The sequence below is a fragment of the Chlorocebus sabaeus genome, chromosome 19, assembly GCF_047675955.1.
Source record: "Chlorocebus sabaeus isolate Y175 chromosome 19, mChlSab1.0.hap1, whole genome shotgun sequence".
Lineage (NCBI taxonomy): Eukaryota > Metazoa > Chordata > Mammalia > Primates > Cercopithecidae > Chlorocebus > Chlorocebus sabaeus.
Genome location: NC_132922.1, coordinates 32,172,744 through 32,191,065, shown reverse-complemented (window position 1 = coordinate 32,191,065; position 18,322 = coordinate 32,172,744). Strand labels below are relative to the sequence as shown.

Genomic DNA, 18,322 nt, shown 5'->3' with positions numbered 1-18,322 from the left:
AAAAAAAAAAAAATAGTCAAGAGCATTGTTGAGTCTCAAAATATCTAATCTTGCTTCATCTAGTAAATTTGCTTTTATTTTCTGTTGCTTCTAGACCAAGAGCAGTGATGACCTTTTAGCTGGAATGGCCGGAGGGGTAACGGTGACTAATGGTGTTAAAGGAAAGAAAAGCACCTGCCCATCTGTGGCACCTTCAGCATCTGCCCCTGCCATGACCACCGAGGAGAACAAATCCAAGATGAGCACAGGTATGGGTGACACTCAGGATGAGACTTCAACTGTGTTTTTGTTGGAATAGGCAGGATGCATTGGTGTTTACAGTGTTCCATCTCATTACAGGACATTTTCAACATACAAAAGTAGATGGATTGATATTCCAGCCCAATACGTTCATCACACTCATCACCATTATCAACTCACAGCCAGTTGTAACTCCCTGATACCCACCCTCCCCTCTCATTATTTTGAAGCAGATTCCAGACATCATATCATTTCATCCATAAATATTTTATTATCTTGGAAAGAGGATTCTCCTTTTTTTTTTTTTTTTTTTTTGAGACAGAGTCTCGCTCTGTCGCCCAGGCTGGAGTGCAGTGGCGCGATCTCGGCTCACTGCAAGCTCTGCCTCCCATGTTCACGCCATTCGAGAAAGATTCTTTTAAAAATATAATCATAATACCATTATCAGTCCTTAAAATAATTGATAATCATTCCTTAAATCATACCTTATTCAATGAGTATTTAAATTTCCAACAATCTTATAAATATTTCTGTTTTGTTTACTGTCTATTTTTATGTTTGGATCAGGACTCACATAAGTCCATATATAATTGGCTGATGCGTCTCTTAAATCTTTTTTAAATCTATAGGTTTAACCTGATTCTTGCAGTTTAATTTTTGAGGAAGCTGGTCATATGACCTATAGAGTTTCTGAGAATCTGGATTTTTATATCACAATATCCCCATGATGTTTTTGCCCAACACCCTTTGTTGTCTCTATATATTGTATATGGCATTGGAGTCTTATGGGACAGATTCAGGTCCCCTGTCCCCCCATTTGGAAAAAAAAACAACCAAAACACCATGTTGGCTAGGCTGGTGTCGAACTTCTGACCTCAGGTGATCTGCCTGCCTCGGCCTCCCAAAGTGCTGGGATTACAGGCACAAGCTATCGCATCATTTAAATGTACTGAGAGGCTGGGAACGGTGGTTCAGAGCTGTAATCCTAGTACTTTGAGAGGACGAGGCAGGCAGATCACCTGAGGTCAGGAGTTCAAGACCAGCCTGGCCAACATGGTGAAACCTTGTCTCTACAAAAAAAAAAAAAAAGAAAAAAGAAAAAATTCGCCCTGTGTGGTGGCGTGTGGCTCTGGTCCCAGTTACTCGAGATGCTGAGGCATGAGAATCGTTTGAACCCCGGAGGCATAGGCTGCAGTGAGTTGAGATGGCACCACTGCACTCCAGCCTGGGCGACAGAGCAAGACCCTGTCTCTAAATAAATAAACGTTGCCGGTAATCCCAGCACTTTGCGAGGCTGAGGCGGGTGGATCACCCAAGGTCAGGAGTTCGAGACCAGCCTGACTACTATAGTGAAACCCTGTCTCTACTAAATATACAAAAATTAACTGGGCATTGTGGCATGTGTCTAGTCCCAGCTACTCAGGAGACTGAGACAGGAGAATTGCTTGAACCAGGAGGCAAAGGGTGCGGTGAGCTGAGATTGAGCCACTGCACTTCAGCCTGGGCGACAGAGTGAGACTCCATCTCAAAAAAATTAAATAAACTAAAAAATAAAAATAAATAAATATAGTAAGATTGCAGAGTTGTGCAGTGGAAGCGTGCTGGTTCTATCCACATAGTGAAGGCAGATTTCATACACAAATCTCACAAGAACTTTTAGCCCCAGTTGCCTTCCAAAGAAGCAGTACATAGACTAATGCATGGGCTGTCCCAAACAGCTCTGGAAAGAAAAAGAGAAAACAGAAAATGACACGCTCAGCCCTTGAGGCCAAAATGCCCTTCCCCAGAGCAGCTGCCAGAAGACAGGGAGCAGGATCAGGTTGGGGGTCACTTCTGGGTGAGGAGGAGAACGGTCAGACCCGGGGCAGGGCTGTTGGAGCCTGGTCGGCCTCACTGGAACAGAAGAGAGCTGCTTCGTGATGCTCAGCTGACTGGCAGAGCCTTACATAATCCAAGTTCTCACGGTACAGAGAGGCCAGCCAGTGCGGGGACAAAGACAGGCATGCACAGAAATGGTTTCCTGGAAGACAGCCCAGTTGCATCTCTCACATGGGACCAGATCGGAAGGGAGACCAGCTGCTTTGGGCAACCGAGGTTGCTTCTGGGCGAGCTCCCAAACTAGATGGTGCTGAGGGCCCTGGACCTGGCAGCTGGACTGGACATCACATGACCCTGTCTTCCAGGAAACGGCATCTCAGCGCTTGTCTGGTCAGTTCTCCAAAAGAATCATCCACAGGCCATTTCTCCATTCCCCTCCTATGCACAGACTGGGCAGGGCCTGACCAGAAACTCTCCCTTAGGGTTTTGAGTCACTGCCAAAACTTGAGCCCAGCAGTGAGGATGTGATGTTAAAATGTGATGCTGCGACAACCAGTAGCTCATGCTTGTCAACCCAGTGCTTTTGGGAGGCTGAGCTGGGAGAATCACTTGAGGTCAGCAGTTCAAGACCAACCCGAGGAACATAGATCTCTACAAAAAAATAAAAATAAAAATTAGCCAGCTCTGGTGACATGTACCTGTAGTCCCAGCTACTCGAAAGGCTGAAGTGGCTTAAGCCCATGAGTTCAAAGCTACAGCTATGATGGTGTCACTGCACTCCAGCATGAAAAGCAGAGTGATACCATGTCTTGAAAAAAGGAACAAACTAGGCATAGAAGAAACATACCTGAAAATGGCCAGGCCCAGTGGCTCACACGTGTAATCCCAGCACTTTGGGAGGCTGAGGTGGGTGGATCACCTGAGGTGAGGAGTTCGAGACCAGCATGGCCAACGTGGTGAAACCCCATCTCTACCGAAAGTACAAAAATTAGCCAGGCGAGATGGCAAGCGCCTCCCAGCTACTCGGGAGGCTGAGGCAGGAGAATCACTTGAACCTGGGAGGTGGAGGTTGCTGTGAGCCAAGGTTGCACCATTGCACTACAGCCTGGGTGACATGAGCCAGAATCCGTCTAGAAAAAAAAAACAACGGCCGGGCGCGGTGACTCAAGCCTGTAATCCCAGCACTTTGGGAGGCCAAGACGGGTGGATCACGAGGTCAGGAGATCGAGACCATCCTGGCTAACTCGGTGAAACCCCGTCTCTACCAAAAAATACAAAAAACTAGCCGGGCGAGGTGGCGGGCGCCTGTAGTCCCAGCTACTCGGGAGGCTGAGGCAGGAGAATGGCGTAAACCCGGGAGGCGGAGCTTGCAGTGAGCTGAGATCCGGCCACTGCACTCCAGCCTGGGCGACAAAGCAAGACTCTGTCTCAAAAAAAAAAAAAAAGAAAAAAAAAAACAAAAAAACCTAGAAATAATAAAAGCTGTATACGACAAAGCCATAGCTAACCTACTACAGGATGCAGAAAAGTTAAAAGCATTTCCTGTGTAAACAGTAACAAGAGGAGGATGCCCGTTCTCACCACTTTTATTCGAAATCACACAATCACGCAGGAGAGAAAAATAAAAGCCACCCACATTGGAAAAGAGGACATCAAATTATCCTTGTCTGATGAAGATGTGATCTTGGATTCAGAAATATGTAAAAGCTCCACCAGAAAACTCTAGACTTGATAAATAAATTAATACACTCATTTGCAGGATACAAAATCAACATACAAAAATCAGCAGCATTTTATACACCAATAATGGTCCAGTTGAGAAAGAAATTAAGAAGGCAATCACATGTACAACAGCAACAAAATGAAAATGATATGCCGCAGAAAAAATTTTACCAAGGAGGTGAAAGATTTCTACAAGGAAAACTAGAAAACACTGATGAAAATGTTTAAGAGGAGAGAAATGGACAATCATTTCATGCCCACAGAAGGAATTCATAGCATTAAAATGACCACACTGCCCAAAGCGGTCTAGAGATCCAATACAACCCCTACCAAAATACCAACATCATCACTCACAGAACTGGAAAATCATAAAACTCATATGAAACCAAAAACGAGCTCAAAGAACCAAAGTCATCCTCACCAAAAACAACAAAACTAAAGGCATCCCATTTCACTGCAAATTAGAATGACAACATTTTTGACAAGTGCGTGCTAACCAAAACAGCATGGTCCTAGCATAAAACTAGACACATAGATCAATAGGACAGATAAGAGGGCCCAGAAAGACAGACACGTAGTCTTGGGACTTGTGTCTCTCCTGCTGTACATCCATGCTGGGTGCTTTATGTACAACAGGCAGACGAGAAGTCCCTGTTGCAAGTGAGGACAAAGTGTGGGAAGGCCGTGAGGGTCTGCAGTCCCAGATGGCCTTAGCCTCATCCCACAGTGCACTGTTGCACCGGACTGTCACCTCCTTCTCGAGGTCCAGGTCTTCAACAGTGACCCGGACCCCAGCTGTAAGGCAGGTGGCAGCATCAGAGGCTCCCCTTGCCTGAGCGGCAGCAGGGGAAACTTGTGTCTACGGGGCCTAGAGGCCTGGGATGTCGGGGAGCCATTCCTGGGGGCAAGTGTCTGCCCTGGTGCTGTATCTGCTGCCTTTTCACACTGGGCGAGACCCCAAGAGACAGCCTGAGGCCGGTCCTCACTCACCGTCTTTGAGGACTTGAGGGGCAGCCAACAGTGGGATGAGGTTGGCCGTCTCCACCTCTTTAGTGACGAGAAGCCTTCTGGGGAGCTGTAGGAGCTCAAGATGGCATTTTGTTTGGGGCATGAGCTCATCCAGGAGGACTGAGATCTCTGGTATATCCCAGACTTCTGACATCTGGGCATGGAGGTCTCTCTGCAGAGGTCCAGGCCTGGGCACGAAGGGAGAGAGGCCTCCATTGTCCCGCAGAGGCCTAAATGCAGACCGTGCATCCCCAGTGCTCTCGGGGACCTTTCTCTGATCATGATTCTCTTGGACCCTGGGGTCCTTGTCCTGCTCAAGCATCCCTGCCCTGCTCTCCTTGAGGTCCCCTCAACAAGATCTTCCTTGGACACGAGTCTGGAGCACAGCCGGGTGTTGTGGGCCCCAAAGGGGTGACTCCCTGCTCCTGGGCCCCACAGAGAGTCCTTGTGCTCAGTGCACTGGCTGAGCTGCAGGACACCCTGGAACTGGGAGCACACAGCGCTGGCTTGCTGTGGTACCTGTGCATTCAAATTGAAGGCAGGATGGCCAGCAAGGAACACAGGGCTTGCAGGATCACGGAAAACCCTTGGATTTGTTTTGACACACCACTGATGCCAAGTGTCTGGGTACTTGTAGGATGACCTGCCACTCCGTCCAGGGGCAGTGGCAACAGGGAGATCCCACACGCAAAGTGAACTGGGGGATGGGGTGAGCGGGCTCCAGGCAACTGAGCCCTACTGGCAGGTCCTCGGTCCCCGGGACAGGAGAGGGGTGACAGGCAGAGAGTGCCCAGGTAACCACTCCTGGGAGCAGTGGGGAACCGTGGGATGCTGAAACTCTCAAGAGCTGGGCTCTGAGCATCTGCCTTAGCTGCCAACTCAGCCAAAGGCTACATGAGCAGTTTCCCCTGTTGACGGGCAATGCATCTTTCCAACCTGAGCGAGTGGGTACGCGTGCAAAGACGGCGCGAGTCACAGATCTTCGTAAGAAGGGAGACCTTAAGGGACTGGCGCGGCCAGGGACGCACACAAGGCACCTGCTGGCAACGCCTTGATGGGGGCGGGTGGCGCACACAATAGGTACTGGAGGGAGAGGCGCGTGGGAAGAACAGGCGTGCACAATGGCTGCAGATCCTCCTGTGGATGGCTGAAGATTCCTGCTCTCCTGCTGAGGCTTGAGGCTGTTGGGCTGGAGGACTGTATGGTCCATGCATTGTAGTGTCCCCTTCTCTCCCTGGCCCGGAGCCCCAAGAGCTAACCGGACTCTGTCCAAGGCCTGGTTCTGGCCCAGCAAATAGGTCACTGCAGGGGAGCTGGATTCCCGGCCCAGCAGCTGGCACAGGAGGTGACAGCTTTGGGATTCACATCTGAGTGTCCTCCTGCCCTTCTCCTAGGAATCTGGAGTGGAGAGCTGCTCAGAACAGAAGTGTCTGGGACACCCCGATCCTGCTGGAGTGGCGGCTGGAGTGATGGCCAGGGCAGGCTGGGAGGGACATACTTTCCACAGGACCCAGTGCTTTTGTCTCTGTGCAATTGACCAAGAGAAACCAAAACCAAACTCCTTCTTTTACACAGACCTATTTGAGGGAGGCCGGGTATTCTTTGTGTATTTCAACCTAACAAGATTATGAGATAGTCGGAATGCAGAAGGAGACAGGAGGACTCAAGTGTCCTCTCTTTTGCAAAAATGTCAAACGAAGCCACTCAGTCTCTTTTTTGTTTTTTTTTTTTTGTTTTGAAGACTATTGTTATTTTGCAAAATATATGTTATTTGAGGATCGGTGTGCTATTTTTAGATAAATTAATATACTTTTTTTCATCAGCACATGAAACATTCTTCAAAACAGATCCTTTGTTAGTTCACAAAAGCTGTCCCTACAAATTTTAAGAAATCACAATCATATCATTCCGATTATCAGACAACAGAGGAATAAAACTAGAAATGGATATCAAGGCAAACTGCAGAACCTACACACATATATGAAAATTAAACCCCACCCTCCTGAATGACCACTGGTTCAATGAAGAAATTAAAATGAAAATCCGAAAATGTTTTCAAACAAATGAAAATGGAAACACCATATACCAAAAGCTTGTGGATTCAGCAAAATCAGTGCTGTGAGGGAAGTGTGTAGCAGTAAATGCCTACATCCCAAAAGTAGAAAGATGATACATTAATGAACTGATGATGCATCTTAAAGATCTAGAAAAGCAAGAACAAAGCAAAACCAAAATCAGCCCATGAAAAAAATAATAAAGATAAGAGGAGAACTAAATAAAATAGAGTCTCAAAAACAACACAGAAATCAGGAAAATCAATTACTGGTTCTTAGAGAGAAAAACACACTTTGGGTATTTCCTTTTTTTTTTTTTTTTTTTTTTTTTTTTTTTGAGACAGAGTTTTGCTCTTGTTGCCCAGGCTGCAGTGCAGTGGCGCGATCTCCACTCATTACAAGCTCCGCCTTCTGGGTTCACGCCATTCTCCTGCCTCAGCCTCCCGTGTAGCTGGGACTATCAAAAATACAAAAATACAAAATTTTTGTATTTTTAGTAGAGACGGGGTTTCACCGTGTTAGCCAGGATGGTCTCGATCTCTTGACCTCGTGATCCGCCCATCTCGGCCTCCCAAAGTGCTGGGATTACAGGCGTGAGCCACCGCGCCCGGCCAGTTCTTTTGAGGGACTCTTGCATAGGAGCCCCAAGAGGCAGGCGCAAAAATGTCCATAGAAACACCATAATAAAAAAAAAAAAAAAAAAAAAAAATCCAGACTGATTCAAATGTCTATTAACAGGAGAATGAATACATTAGTTGGAATCTTCTTATACAGTGGTCAGACTGAATCAACTACAGCTGCACAACAGAATGGATGAAGCTTACAAGTAATGTTGGGATTAAATGGCCAGTCCCAGACCATTACATTTACCATTTGCAATAACAAGAGGAACAAAGGTAACTGAAGAATCTAACAAAAACTATGCAAGACCTGTATTGAAAAATTATAAAACTTGATTGAAAGACATTTTAAAAATTCTAAATAAGAGAGATAATATATAATCTACTCTCTGGATTGGAAGATTCAATATTATAAAGTTGTCGATTCTCCCCAAATTGTTCTACAGATTTAATGCAAATCAAATAAAAAATTCAACAAGGTGTGTGTGTGTGTGTGTGTGTAACTTGACAAGCCATACACAGAATATCTTTTTTTCTTTTGAGACAGAGTCTTGCTCTGTTGCCCAGGCTGGAGTGCAGTGGTTCGATCTCGGCTCACTGCAAGCTCCATCTCCTAGGTTCAAGTGATTCTCCTGCCCCTGCCTCCTGTGTAGCTGGGATTACAGGTGTGCACCACCACACCTGGCTGATTTTTGTATTTTTAGTAGACACAGGGTTTCACCATGTTGGCCAGGCTGGTCTCCAACTCCTGGCCACAAGTAATCGGCCCACTTCAGCCTCCCAAAGTGTTGGCATTACAGGCGTGAGCCACTGAGCCCAGCCCGTACACAGAATACCATTTTTTACTTAAGCATATTGATCTAGAAGAATTTTTTTAAAATACAGCTTACCATTTTTATTTATAACACTTACAGACAACAAAGCCAAGCCATACTGTTTCAGGATACCACATACCTAGGAAAACATCTATAAAAAGCAAGAGAAACATACAAATCAGGCCCATCTGGAGAGAAGGGAGTGAAGCACTGCGCTGATTTGGGGATAAATACTGGTTGGGTAGATAGGCAGTCCTCATGCTTTTGGCTATTACATAGTCAGCCAAAACTGACTGTTACATACTATTTCATGTGTTATTACACATTCCCAGTAAACATGTAACATAAGGGAATAATTAACCACCATCAAGCGTACTCATTTTGAGACAGGAAGATGTAGAGGAAAGACCTTGATGAGGGTGTCAGTTCCAAGGATGTATACCAGTGACTGACGTGACTTGGTGCAAAGCTTGAGTAGAGACCTACACTTAAGCCCCTCACCCCCACTTGCTGAGGCATAAGGGCTCAGGGGGTTCCATGGGGTGGGCGGGAGTGGTAAGGGCCCAGGTGGGGCTGCAGTCTGGCGCCCCCCAACCCATGTGCACACCCTCTCCCTCCCCCCATGTGCACACCCTCTCCCTCCCCCCATGTGCACACCCTCTCCCTCCCCCCACCCCATGTGCACACCCTCTCCCTCCCTCCCCCCATGTGCACACCCTCTCCCTCCCCCACCCCATGTGCACACCCTCTCCCTCCCCCACCCCATGTGCACACCCTCTCCCTCCCCCACCCCATGTGCACACCCTCTCCCTCCCCCACCCCATGTGTACACCCTCTCCCTCCCCCACCCCATGTGTACACCCGCTCCCTCCCCCACCTCATGCTCACACCCTCCCTCCCTTCCCACCTCATGTGCACACCCTCTCCTCCCCCCGCCCCATGTGCACACCCTCTCCCTCCCCCCACCCCATGTGCACACCTTCTCCCTCCCCCCACCTCATGTGCACACCCTCTCCTCCCCCCGCCCCATGTGCACACCCTCTCCCTCCCCCCGCCCCATGTGCACACCCTCTCCCTCCCCCCGCCCCATGTGCACACCCTCTCCTCCCCCCACCTCATGTGCACACCCTCTCCCTCCCCCGCCCCATGTGCACACCCTCTCCCTCCCCCCGCCCCATGTGCACACCCTCTGTCCCCATCATCCTGCCCCAGCCTGTGTTTGCAGTGCTGCAGGGTGGCTGCAGCCTTCGCCTCCCAAAGCTCCTCAAGGTCAGAGGGTTGGGAACCCCTGGGATGGAGCTGGAATGAGGACCGTGCCCCTCCTCAGGCATTTCCAGGCAAGGGGCACAGAGACACAGCCAGCCCAGCGGCTGAGCCCCTCCTGTCAGGCCAGGTGGGAAAGTGAGGCACGAACACAACCCCAGACTGGAAATAACAAAGCCATCATGTATTGTGTGCCTACTGAATGCTAAGCCCTATGCCCTGTTCTTTAATGTCATCTATAATGAGATGTCTTCACTCAGTGATAGTGGACAGGTACTTATGATGTGCAGGAGCATTCTGGGCACTTTTGTGGGCCGTGAAGACTCAGGGAGGTCCCTGCTCTGGTAGAAATCAAATCCAACAGGAGACAGACTGGGGCCTCACACACCAGGAGGAACTACCCAGTGCAGTGAGTGCCAGCAGGAAGCCACAGGGGCAGGGAAGGGCCTCCTGGGAGGGTGGGTGGCTGCATCCTGAGGGTGAGCAGGGGAAGCTGGCCTCAGGACAGGATGTGCACAGGCATGGAGCAGGTAGTTCCTGGAATGATGGGCAAGAGGGAGCAGGTCACTGGGGGCAGGTCTAAATACTGTGGCTGCACTGGGATAGCAGAGGCCTCGGGCAGGCCCGCTGAGCATGTAGACTACCCCCCGGCCCCTTCCCTAGGATAACAGTGGGGGTCCATCCCCAAGTGGTGGTGAGGACAATCCTGACACACAGACCCCAAGCCCAGCTGGCAGGGGAAGGGGAGCCCCCAAGGGCCCCTGCATGCGGGGGCCTGTCCCGCCAGGCAGCCCTCCCACGGTGCCCAGCAGCAGCCCTGCTTGCGGACCCTCTTTTGTCCCCATGGTTTTAAAAAAAAAAAAATCAATGAAAAATGACACTAGCTGGGCGTGGTGGTGGGTGCCTATAATCCCAGCTACTTGGGAGGCTGGGGCAGGAGGATTGCTTGAACCAGGGAGTCGGAGACTGCAATGAGCCAAGATGGTGCCACTGCACTCTAGCCTGGGCGACAAAGCAAGACTCCATCTCAAGGAAAAAAAAAAAAAAAAAAAAAAGACACTTGCTAAAGCTCTGTAGGGAAGACTATTCAGGACTATCTCACTAGGTATAAGGGACCACGGAGATGAGATTCTGCTCATCTGAAAGGCTCAGCCTCAAAGGCCGCAAGGGCAAGTGGGATCTGACAGTCCAGGAGCAGGGTGGGGGCGGTGCATGGACAGTGACTAGGAGGAGACGTCAGCCGCCAGGGATTCTGGCTAAACTCCCCTAACAGGATTCTCGCTGAAGGAGGCCAGGATGGTCAGACTGCACCTGCGGGACAGAGCGGGAATCCGATCAGATGTCAAGGATGAGGGCTTCTCGCTAAACTGACTTTGCAGGATTCTTGCTAAAACTGGAGTTTATAAGGAAGTGCTCAGATGTGCCTAGGAGAAGCCTCAGGAGCCTAAATAAAGTTTGACCAAGCAGAGAATCTTTGTCATCAGCTGTGGTGAGAGTGAGGCCCGGAGTGGGTCAGGGATTACCTGCCCAGGTTGTGCAATTGGGAGGGCTCTGTCAGGAGCTCCGAGTTTTCCCACTGGGGGCTGAGTCTGGGCCCTCAGGGCACATACAGGTAGATACTGGCAGGCCCAACACCCCTTGCAGGGCAGACTGGGATGCTGGGGCCTGCGGCACAGACCGGTCAGACCCACCCCAGTCCAGACACTCTTTGCAAGAAGAGCTGAGGCTGCTGATGCCAGGAACAGACAAACAAGGTCATTACCAGGTCATAAGCTCATTACCCACATCAGGCAAGGCCATGGCTGGGTAATGAGTTGGCCTCCTGCAGAGCCACCTGCCCTGGGACGGTTCCCAGAGATCTGGCTAGCCAGTGCCACAGGAGGCCGGGGCACAGTTCCAGGGTCCAGTGGGCAGGGCACGGGTATTCAGGGACAAGGTGTGCCTGAGTCCCCACAGGAAGCCCCAGACCCTGCAGTAAGACCTGGAGCAAGTCATTCCTCCTCTCTGAGCTCTCAAAGAAGAGGTCAGCTCAGGGGTCTGGGAGGCAAGGTCTCCTAGAGCAGACTAAGCCGGCCGCTACCATGGTCACACGCACCTCCCAACCAGCCGCTGGTCCTGACAGATGAGGACACTGAGGCTAGGTGTTTTCATGAGGCCTCTGAACCCAGAACCCAGTACCCAGTGTCCTGAGCAAAGCCCAAGCCAGACCTGCCAGCTTACGTGCACCGAGGCCCCACTACGCAGCCTGCACTCCTGGGGCCTAAAAGGATCATCGCCTTTCCTTCTAAGAGCCCGGACGCAGGGGCTGGGTCCCAGCCAGGCCAACCTCCCTCCTCCTCCTAAGGCCCAGCAGCAGCTGCTCCCAGGGCAAGCAGCACTGTCGCAGCAAAGGATGGACAAGTGTCCTGTGCTCTGTGGTCTGAGCAGAGGGCCAGGGGCCGTGACCCACATGGCGCCTCCAGGACCAGCTCCAAGATGAGCCTTCCCGTCCCGACCAGTGTGTCCAGGACCTCAGGGCAGATCAGCTGTACCTGCTGGCTGCTCCTGTTCCCTGCCCTTCCTGGGGCTCCCCACCACCTTTGGGAGACAGCTCCAAGACCCTGCTGCCTCCCTAGGCCTCTGCTGGGTGTGCCCCCTCCCTACACAGACCCCTGAGCCAGCTTCAAGGACTCTGCCCGCATCTCTACCTCCACTCTGACGACGGTGAAGCCACAGTCACACCCTCTGCCTCCACCCCGGCCCTGCCGGGTCCCTGCAGCAGCCCTGAGAGGCCCCCCATAGCTCCCTCCCACACACACAGCTCGCCTGGCCCTGCCGTCTGCGCGCTCCCCTGGCTCCCAACTGCCCTTGGGCTCTGGGACATAAAATCTCCAGCCAAGGTGGCTGCCAAGTTTTATTTAATAGCCATAGAGCACAAAAGTGATGACAATTAAGTCACATGGAGAGACTGCCCCATCGAGACCCCTGGCCCAGCCAGCTAAGCAGATGAGCCCTGGGGTTTCCTCTGACCTCCCCCGTACCCTGACACTGTGAATACATTACTAAGGGGCAAGGTGGCTAGTCGCCCACCCAGCTTGCATGCCTGAATGCACAGAGCTACAGCCTGGGCCCAGGGACAGCCCCGGGAGCTGGTGGCTTCCCACAGGCACAGCCAGCCTCCTCAACCCCACCATTCCTGGCCCCTGGCCCAGGGCACACCGAAGGGAACAGGAGCGGAAGGAGCAGGCCCTGCACTGGAGGTGCAGTCAGCTCCTCTGTGCCGGGGCAGCCGTGGCTGGCTGAATTTGAGGAACTTCCTAGAGGAACTGGAGAGCAGACCTGTGTGCACGTCCCGCTCTGCTGCTCTGCCACGCTCCCTGAGGGACACACTGCTTTGGCCAGCCCCCACCCCATCTCCTCTCCACCAGTCCCCGGTTTCCACCCCAGCCCTGCTACCAATGAAGCTCAAGCCAGGGTCCCCACAACCTGTTTCATGGCCACCGCTGCACTTGAGCTCAGGGACTCAGGGTCTTGCTGACACGCCTGCATGTCCACCCCTCACGGACACCTCCGCAGTCCTCCTCAGGGCCCAAGAGGGTCCCCAGGACCCCGCTCCCATTCTGCCCTTGCTCCTGCCAACCTATCTTCTCTATGCCCATGACTTTGGGACCCCCTGTCACAAGTCCCAGCCCCTACATCTGGAGCCCCTGCCCCCACATCTGGAGCTCCTGCAGGAGCAAGCCCTGATCTGGACTCATTGCAAAGGCTCAGCTTCTCTTTCGACCGTCCAGAAACCTCCAGGCGGAGATCACAAAACTAACAGCTCTTTCTGCAAATCTGGACTCTCTCCTGCACCTTCTCCACCATCCACGCCTCCCCATCATCCCTCCTGGGGACCTCAGAGATCTCTTCATTTCACAGGTGAAGACTTGGCTCAGAGAGGGCAGAGCCCCTGGGTCTCCAGCAGGGCTGGGGAAAGAACCCAGGGCTCTTTTGCTGGCAGTGTTTTAATGACGCGGGGGAGGGAGAGAATGGCTAATGAGGCTCTAGGGATCAGTAGAGCCAGCTGCTGGAGGTCCCAGGGCACAGGTGACTCAGCAGGAATGGGGGACTCTGAGGGGTTGACAGAATACCCAATTCTCACCTCCTCCTGTACCTTCCAGAGAGACGGGCTTCGGGGAGTGACTGCGTGAATGAACATGGCTAGAGGGACCCAGCTTCTCCTCAGCAGCTGCTTAAGGACAGCATTAGCGATCCCCTCAATCCCCCCACCCACACACGCACACATGCACTGACCTGCAGGGGCCAGACCCCGGTGGACCCGAGGACACATTCTCCAGGGACTGTCTTGCTATGTCCCTTCCCAGATCAGCCTGGATTCGTGCCAGGCCAGCCTCCACAATTTGCTGAGGGAGGCCCCAAGGTCCAGGGCACCCAGAGTGCTAACTAGCCCCTGGGGGTACAGGGAGAACAACATGCTGTGTAGGAGATACTACCCTCTGCCCATACCTAGGGCCCTGTGGTGGCCACAGGCAGCACTGCTTATGCAAAGTCACTGGGGTGAGAAGGAATGGGGTGCAGTGGCGAGGGTCCCGCAGAGGATGGAAGGGCTGCAGGGGAAGGCAGGCCAGCAGGGATGCCATGAGGGCCTCAGATGCCAGGCTGCAGAGGTGGACAGGCTGGCCAGCTCCTCTCCCCCAGCCTCCTACAGTAAAAGGGGAGAGGATCCCAGCCCCGCTAATTCATCCACTCACTCCATGGCAAGACAGCCACTGACAGCTGTGTCCTGGGACCCACCCAGGTCTGGCCTCTGTGCAGGCTAGCACTCAGCATGCTTAGTGCCACACTCAGCCCAGGAGAGATGACCCAGCCCTGGGCTCAGAGACCCCACTGTGGGAGGAAGGAAAAGAGTCGTTTAAATAGAACTGTGAAGGGTGCTGTGGAGGAGGGGCTCCAGGTCCCCCGTGTGGGATGGGGTGGTCAAAGAACTTTTCCCTACCCAAGTGGGAAAAGTGAGAGCCACCAGGAAAATGGTGGGGAGTGGGGTGGTGGGGGGGAGAGGAACTATGCAAAGACCCAGAAGGATGAAGAAGACTGTTGGATTAGAGGAGGTTAAAGGCACAGACAGGCTTGGACATGGTGGCTCACGCCTGTAATCCCAGCACTTTGGGAGGCCAAGACAGGAGGATCACTTGAGGCCAGGAGTTCAAGACCAACCCTTGAGAGCACAGTAAGACCCTCTCTCTACAAAAAATAATAATAATAATAATAATTTTAAATTAGCCAGACATGCTGGTGCACACTTGTAGTCCCATCTAGTCAGGAGACTGAGGTGGGAGCATCACTTGAGCCCAGGAGGTGGAGGCTGCAGTGAGCTATGATTGATTGCACCACTGCACCCCAGCCTGGGCAACACAGCAAAATCTTGTTTATAAAAACAAAACAAAACAAAAAACCCAGCTTGAGATGGCCAGGGATTTCCAGAGGCCCTAGGCGGGCCGCCTTGGAGAGTAAAGGAGACCCTGAAGAGCTCGCATGGAAGGGCCAGCAGCTTAGGGCTGGAGATGCCACCTGGATGGATTCTTCCAGCTGTGTGGACTAGGGGACAGGGTGAGGAGATAATGGCCTGGACTACATGGAAGGAGGTCGCCCTGAGCCACTGAAAAGGGCTGTGGGGTCCATGACCACTCCTGGTCTTCCCTTGACTATGATGGAGAACTGTCTCCATAGCTTCCAACGGAAAATGTGAGCTCAGTTCCTGATTTGTGTGTAGCGGGTGGTGCCTGGGCTTCGGCTGGCGATGCTCCATGTCACCTCTGCCCAGAAACTGGGCCATGCCCTTGGTGAGAACCTCCCCACAACGCCGTCGTTCCCGGCAGGGTCCCCTGGGAACCCAGCTGCCCAGGACCCTGCCCTGCCCGGGTTCACTGCGCCCCAGGCCGGATCCCCCAGGGCTTTGGTCGTTCCCACAGCCATCCCGAGGGCCCCCTCCACGGTGCGTCGCCTGGGCCCCAGCGGTCGCTAGGCTGCAGCCTGAGGCTTCCGGCCATCCCGGGCGCTGGCGGCGGTGGAGGCAGCAGTGCGGATGACGGAGCCTGGGGCCCAGGCGCATAGTGCGTACGGAGCCAGCGAGGTGCTGCGGCGCGGCGCGGGCCGCCGGCGGGACCCGGGGCCACAATCCAATGGGCCCGGCCGGGAAAACGCCCGAGCCCCGGGCCGGCTGGCTCGCCTGCGCGGCCAGCTCAAGGCCCAGGCAGCTTCGCGGTCCGAGGTGCCGCGGCTGCTGAAGCTGGTGGAGCGTGCGGGGGCCGGGGCGGCGGGCGTGGGCGAGAGGACCGGCGCGCACAGCAGCGACTCCATGTGCTCGGTGTGCGGGGAGCCACGCGGCGGGGCCACCTACCCGGCGGGGGTCCTGGAGGTGAGCGAGCGGCGGCTGCAGGAGGGCTTGGCGGCTGTGCGCGCGGAGCTGGGCGCCGAGATTGAGGCGCTGCGCGCGGAGCTTCGAGCGGAGCTGGACGCCCTGCGCGCGCTGCTGCCGCCGCCTCCGCCGCCGTCGTCCCCCGCTGCCCGCCGCGAGCCCCGCGCGGTCCTCCGCGCCGCGCCCCGCAACCCGACCCTGCTGCGGACGCTCGGCGCCGTGAGCGCCGTGGTTGCCGCCTCCAGGACCGCAGACGACGCCCCGGACGGCCCAGCAGACGGCGTAGCGCACCGAACCCCGGCCCGGAAGAACCACAAGAAGATGCCGGTGCCTCCTGGGGTCCCGCAAGGTGGCGGAGACTGAGGACGGCCGCACAAGGGCGGCCTAGGGGAGGTGCGGAAGGCGTCGCGCTGGCTACTCTGGTACCCCCAGGACGGGGCAAGTGAACAGATCGTTCCCCCTCGTGGAGCGTGGCTCTGAGTCAGAAGGGTGCCGGGGTGCCGCCAGCTAGGGCTCTGGTACTGCAGGGAGGGGGCGGGCGCGGGACGGGCGGAGGGTGGGACACGTGCGTCTGGGGAGTGCGGATGGCAGCCTGGGTCCTTGCCAGAGACTGAGTCCGGTTAGAGAACGGGATGGAGCCCCTTTGGACCTTAGAGCTGGGCCTTCGGGCCTTGGGTCTGGGTCAGGGCTGGGTCAGCCTCCAGGGAACAGCTGAGACTCCCCTTCCTTGGGGGTGACTGCACGTTCTGTTTCTCTCAAGGTCTCATGAGGAGGCAGGGTCTCCACGCACTGGAATAGTGTCACCCACACACAAGGGCACAGAACCCAGGGACACAGGACGGCTGAGACACGCAGCTGGTGATGTCCCTCAGGACGGTGTCAACCAGTATGTAATCACATTCCACACGGCACCAACTGGACAGTGGCCTCCGATCAGCCTCACTCTGACTGCGACCCCTCTCACTGGACAGCATCACCTGGACACAGAGCCTCACCCAGTCCGTGTCCGTGGACCCATCTTTACTTTGGGCGGTGACACCAAGAATACTCACCCCTTAGCCAGACCACAGGCAGCCACCTGGACACGAACATCTGTCCAGAGTCACCCTCCATGCAGACTCCACAGCAGAACTCCCAGGGAGGCACCGGGACATGGCTTCGGAACACCAGGCAGCCCTCTGTGGTGCCCAGCACCCACTCAGCCAGGGCAGCCTGCAGCAGAGCCTGGAGCCAGCAGCTTCTCGTCTCTTGGCCTCAGGAAGTGTAGCTGGAGTCATCATTTAGCAGAGCACAGTGTCCCTGGGTTGGTCACCCAGCTTATTTTTTAAATAAAATAATGTAATCTTGGCCTAACAGTGGAATTTCTGACTGCTAGATTTTCTCCTTCCATCTGACCAGGGGAGTCAGACACAATGTGTCGGAAAAGGGTGGGGGCCCTTCCCCCTCTGAAAGGAACCTGGAGAGTCCCGGGTTGTGGTAAGGTAGGAGAGGGTCACTCAGAGGGCTCCCACGGAACAGACAGGCACACTGAGGCCTCAGTGGGATTAGGGCAGGAAATGCTGCTCTTGCAGTGGGGGACCGCGCCGGGTCACACATACACCCCCGACTACACCACATTAGGCTAAGGTCACTCTGTGCATTGTTTATTTCATTGTTTATTTCACATGGAGGGTCGCCCACGGTTGACAGAACCACAAGCTGAGCCCCAGGCCCATCAAAGCCCAGTGCACACCTGCTAAGGTGGGGGAAGAGCAGGGGCCTGTTGCTGGGACCCAGGCTCTGGAGGAGGCCAATATGGCGTGCCCCTTAAGAGGCTGCTGTGGGCGGAAGTTATACGTGAGTGGTATGGGGCGAGACACCCAGCTGCCCCCACCTTGCTCTCTCTCACCTCCGTGGGAGCACTCCGGCCACCCCACCTCGTGCCCGAGTCTACCTCCATAGCCTGGCTCTGCCTGTCCTGGCCGTGCTCCCAGTCTGCTCAGCTCCAGCCCCCCTTCAGTTGAAGTGCAGCTGCAGTGTTCGGTAGGCAGGCGACAGCAGCCCAGCCCCCCGAATCTCCAGGTGGTTCTGAGGATCAGCGTCCATTCAGAGTAGCAATGACGGGGAGGAGGCACATGACACCCTTTCTACCTCACCACCTGCCCACCTTGTGCCATTAGGACGCAGGGTATGGGCAGAAGCCCTTCCTCAGGCCAGGCTGCTTCCCAGTGGGGCCCCATTGCTTCCACTGAATGGGACCCATGGTGTCCAGGGCTCCTGCTGGTCAGCAGAGCAGAGCTCCACAGACTGCAGGGGAAACCCTCCCCGCCTACACCCAGCATGGCAAGGAAGAGGACAGAGGGCAGCCCTCTTGGGGTGGGGCTGAGCCCAGCTGTGTGTGGCCAG

The 18,322-nt window shown here is 54.1% G+C and overlaps 1 protein-coding gene and 1 pseudogene across 42 annotated transcripts in view; one reads left to right on the top strand and one right to left on the bottom strand.

The window, feature by feature from the left end:
- The window catches only part of FAM246C (family with sequence similarity 246 member C), a 61,208-nt gene extending 43,910 nt beyond the window's left edge, over positions 1-17,298 (top strand). For 32 of the 42 annotated variants that reach the window (XR_012089569.1, XR_012089577.1, XR_012089576.1 and 29 more), the window contains 2 exons: positions 95-248; positions 16,698-17,298. Coding sequence is in view for 3 of the 42 variants with exons in the window: in XM_073007034.1 (XP_072863135.1) it covers positions 15,605-16,300 (696 nt within the window). In the remaining 39 variants the exon portion in view is untranslated. Of the gene's footprint in view, positions 1-94; positions 249-321; positions 3,206-6,182; positions 7,552-7,580; positions 7,943-13,226; positions 16,331-16,697 lie in introns of those variants that run through there. The other 10 variants (XR_012089581.1, XR_012089573.1, XR_012089547.1 and 7 more) reach the window with 7 other exon arrangements.
- Positions 3,795-11,340, bottom strand: LOC140709188 (putative POM121-like protein 1; annotated as a pseudogene).
- Positions 17,299-18,322: the final 1,024 nt, after the last annotated feature.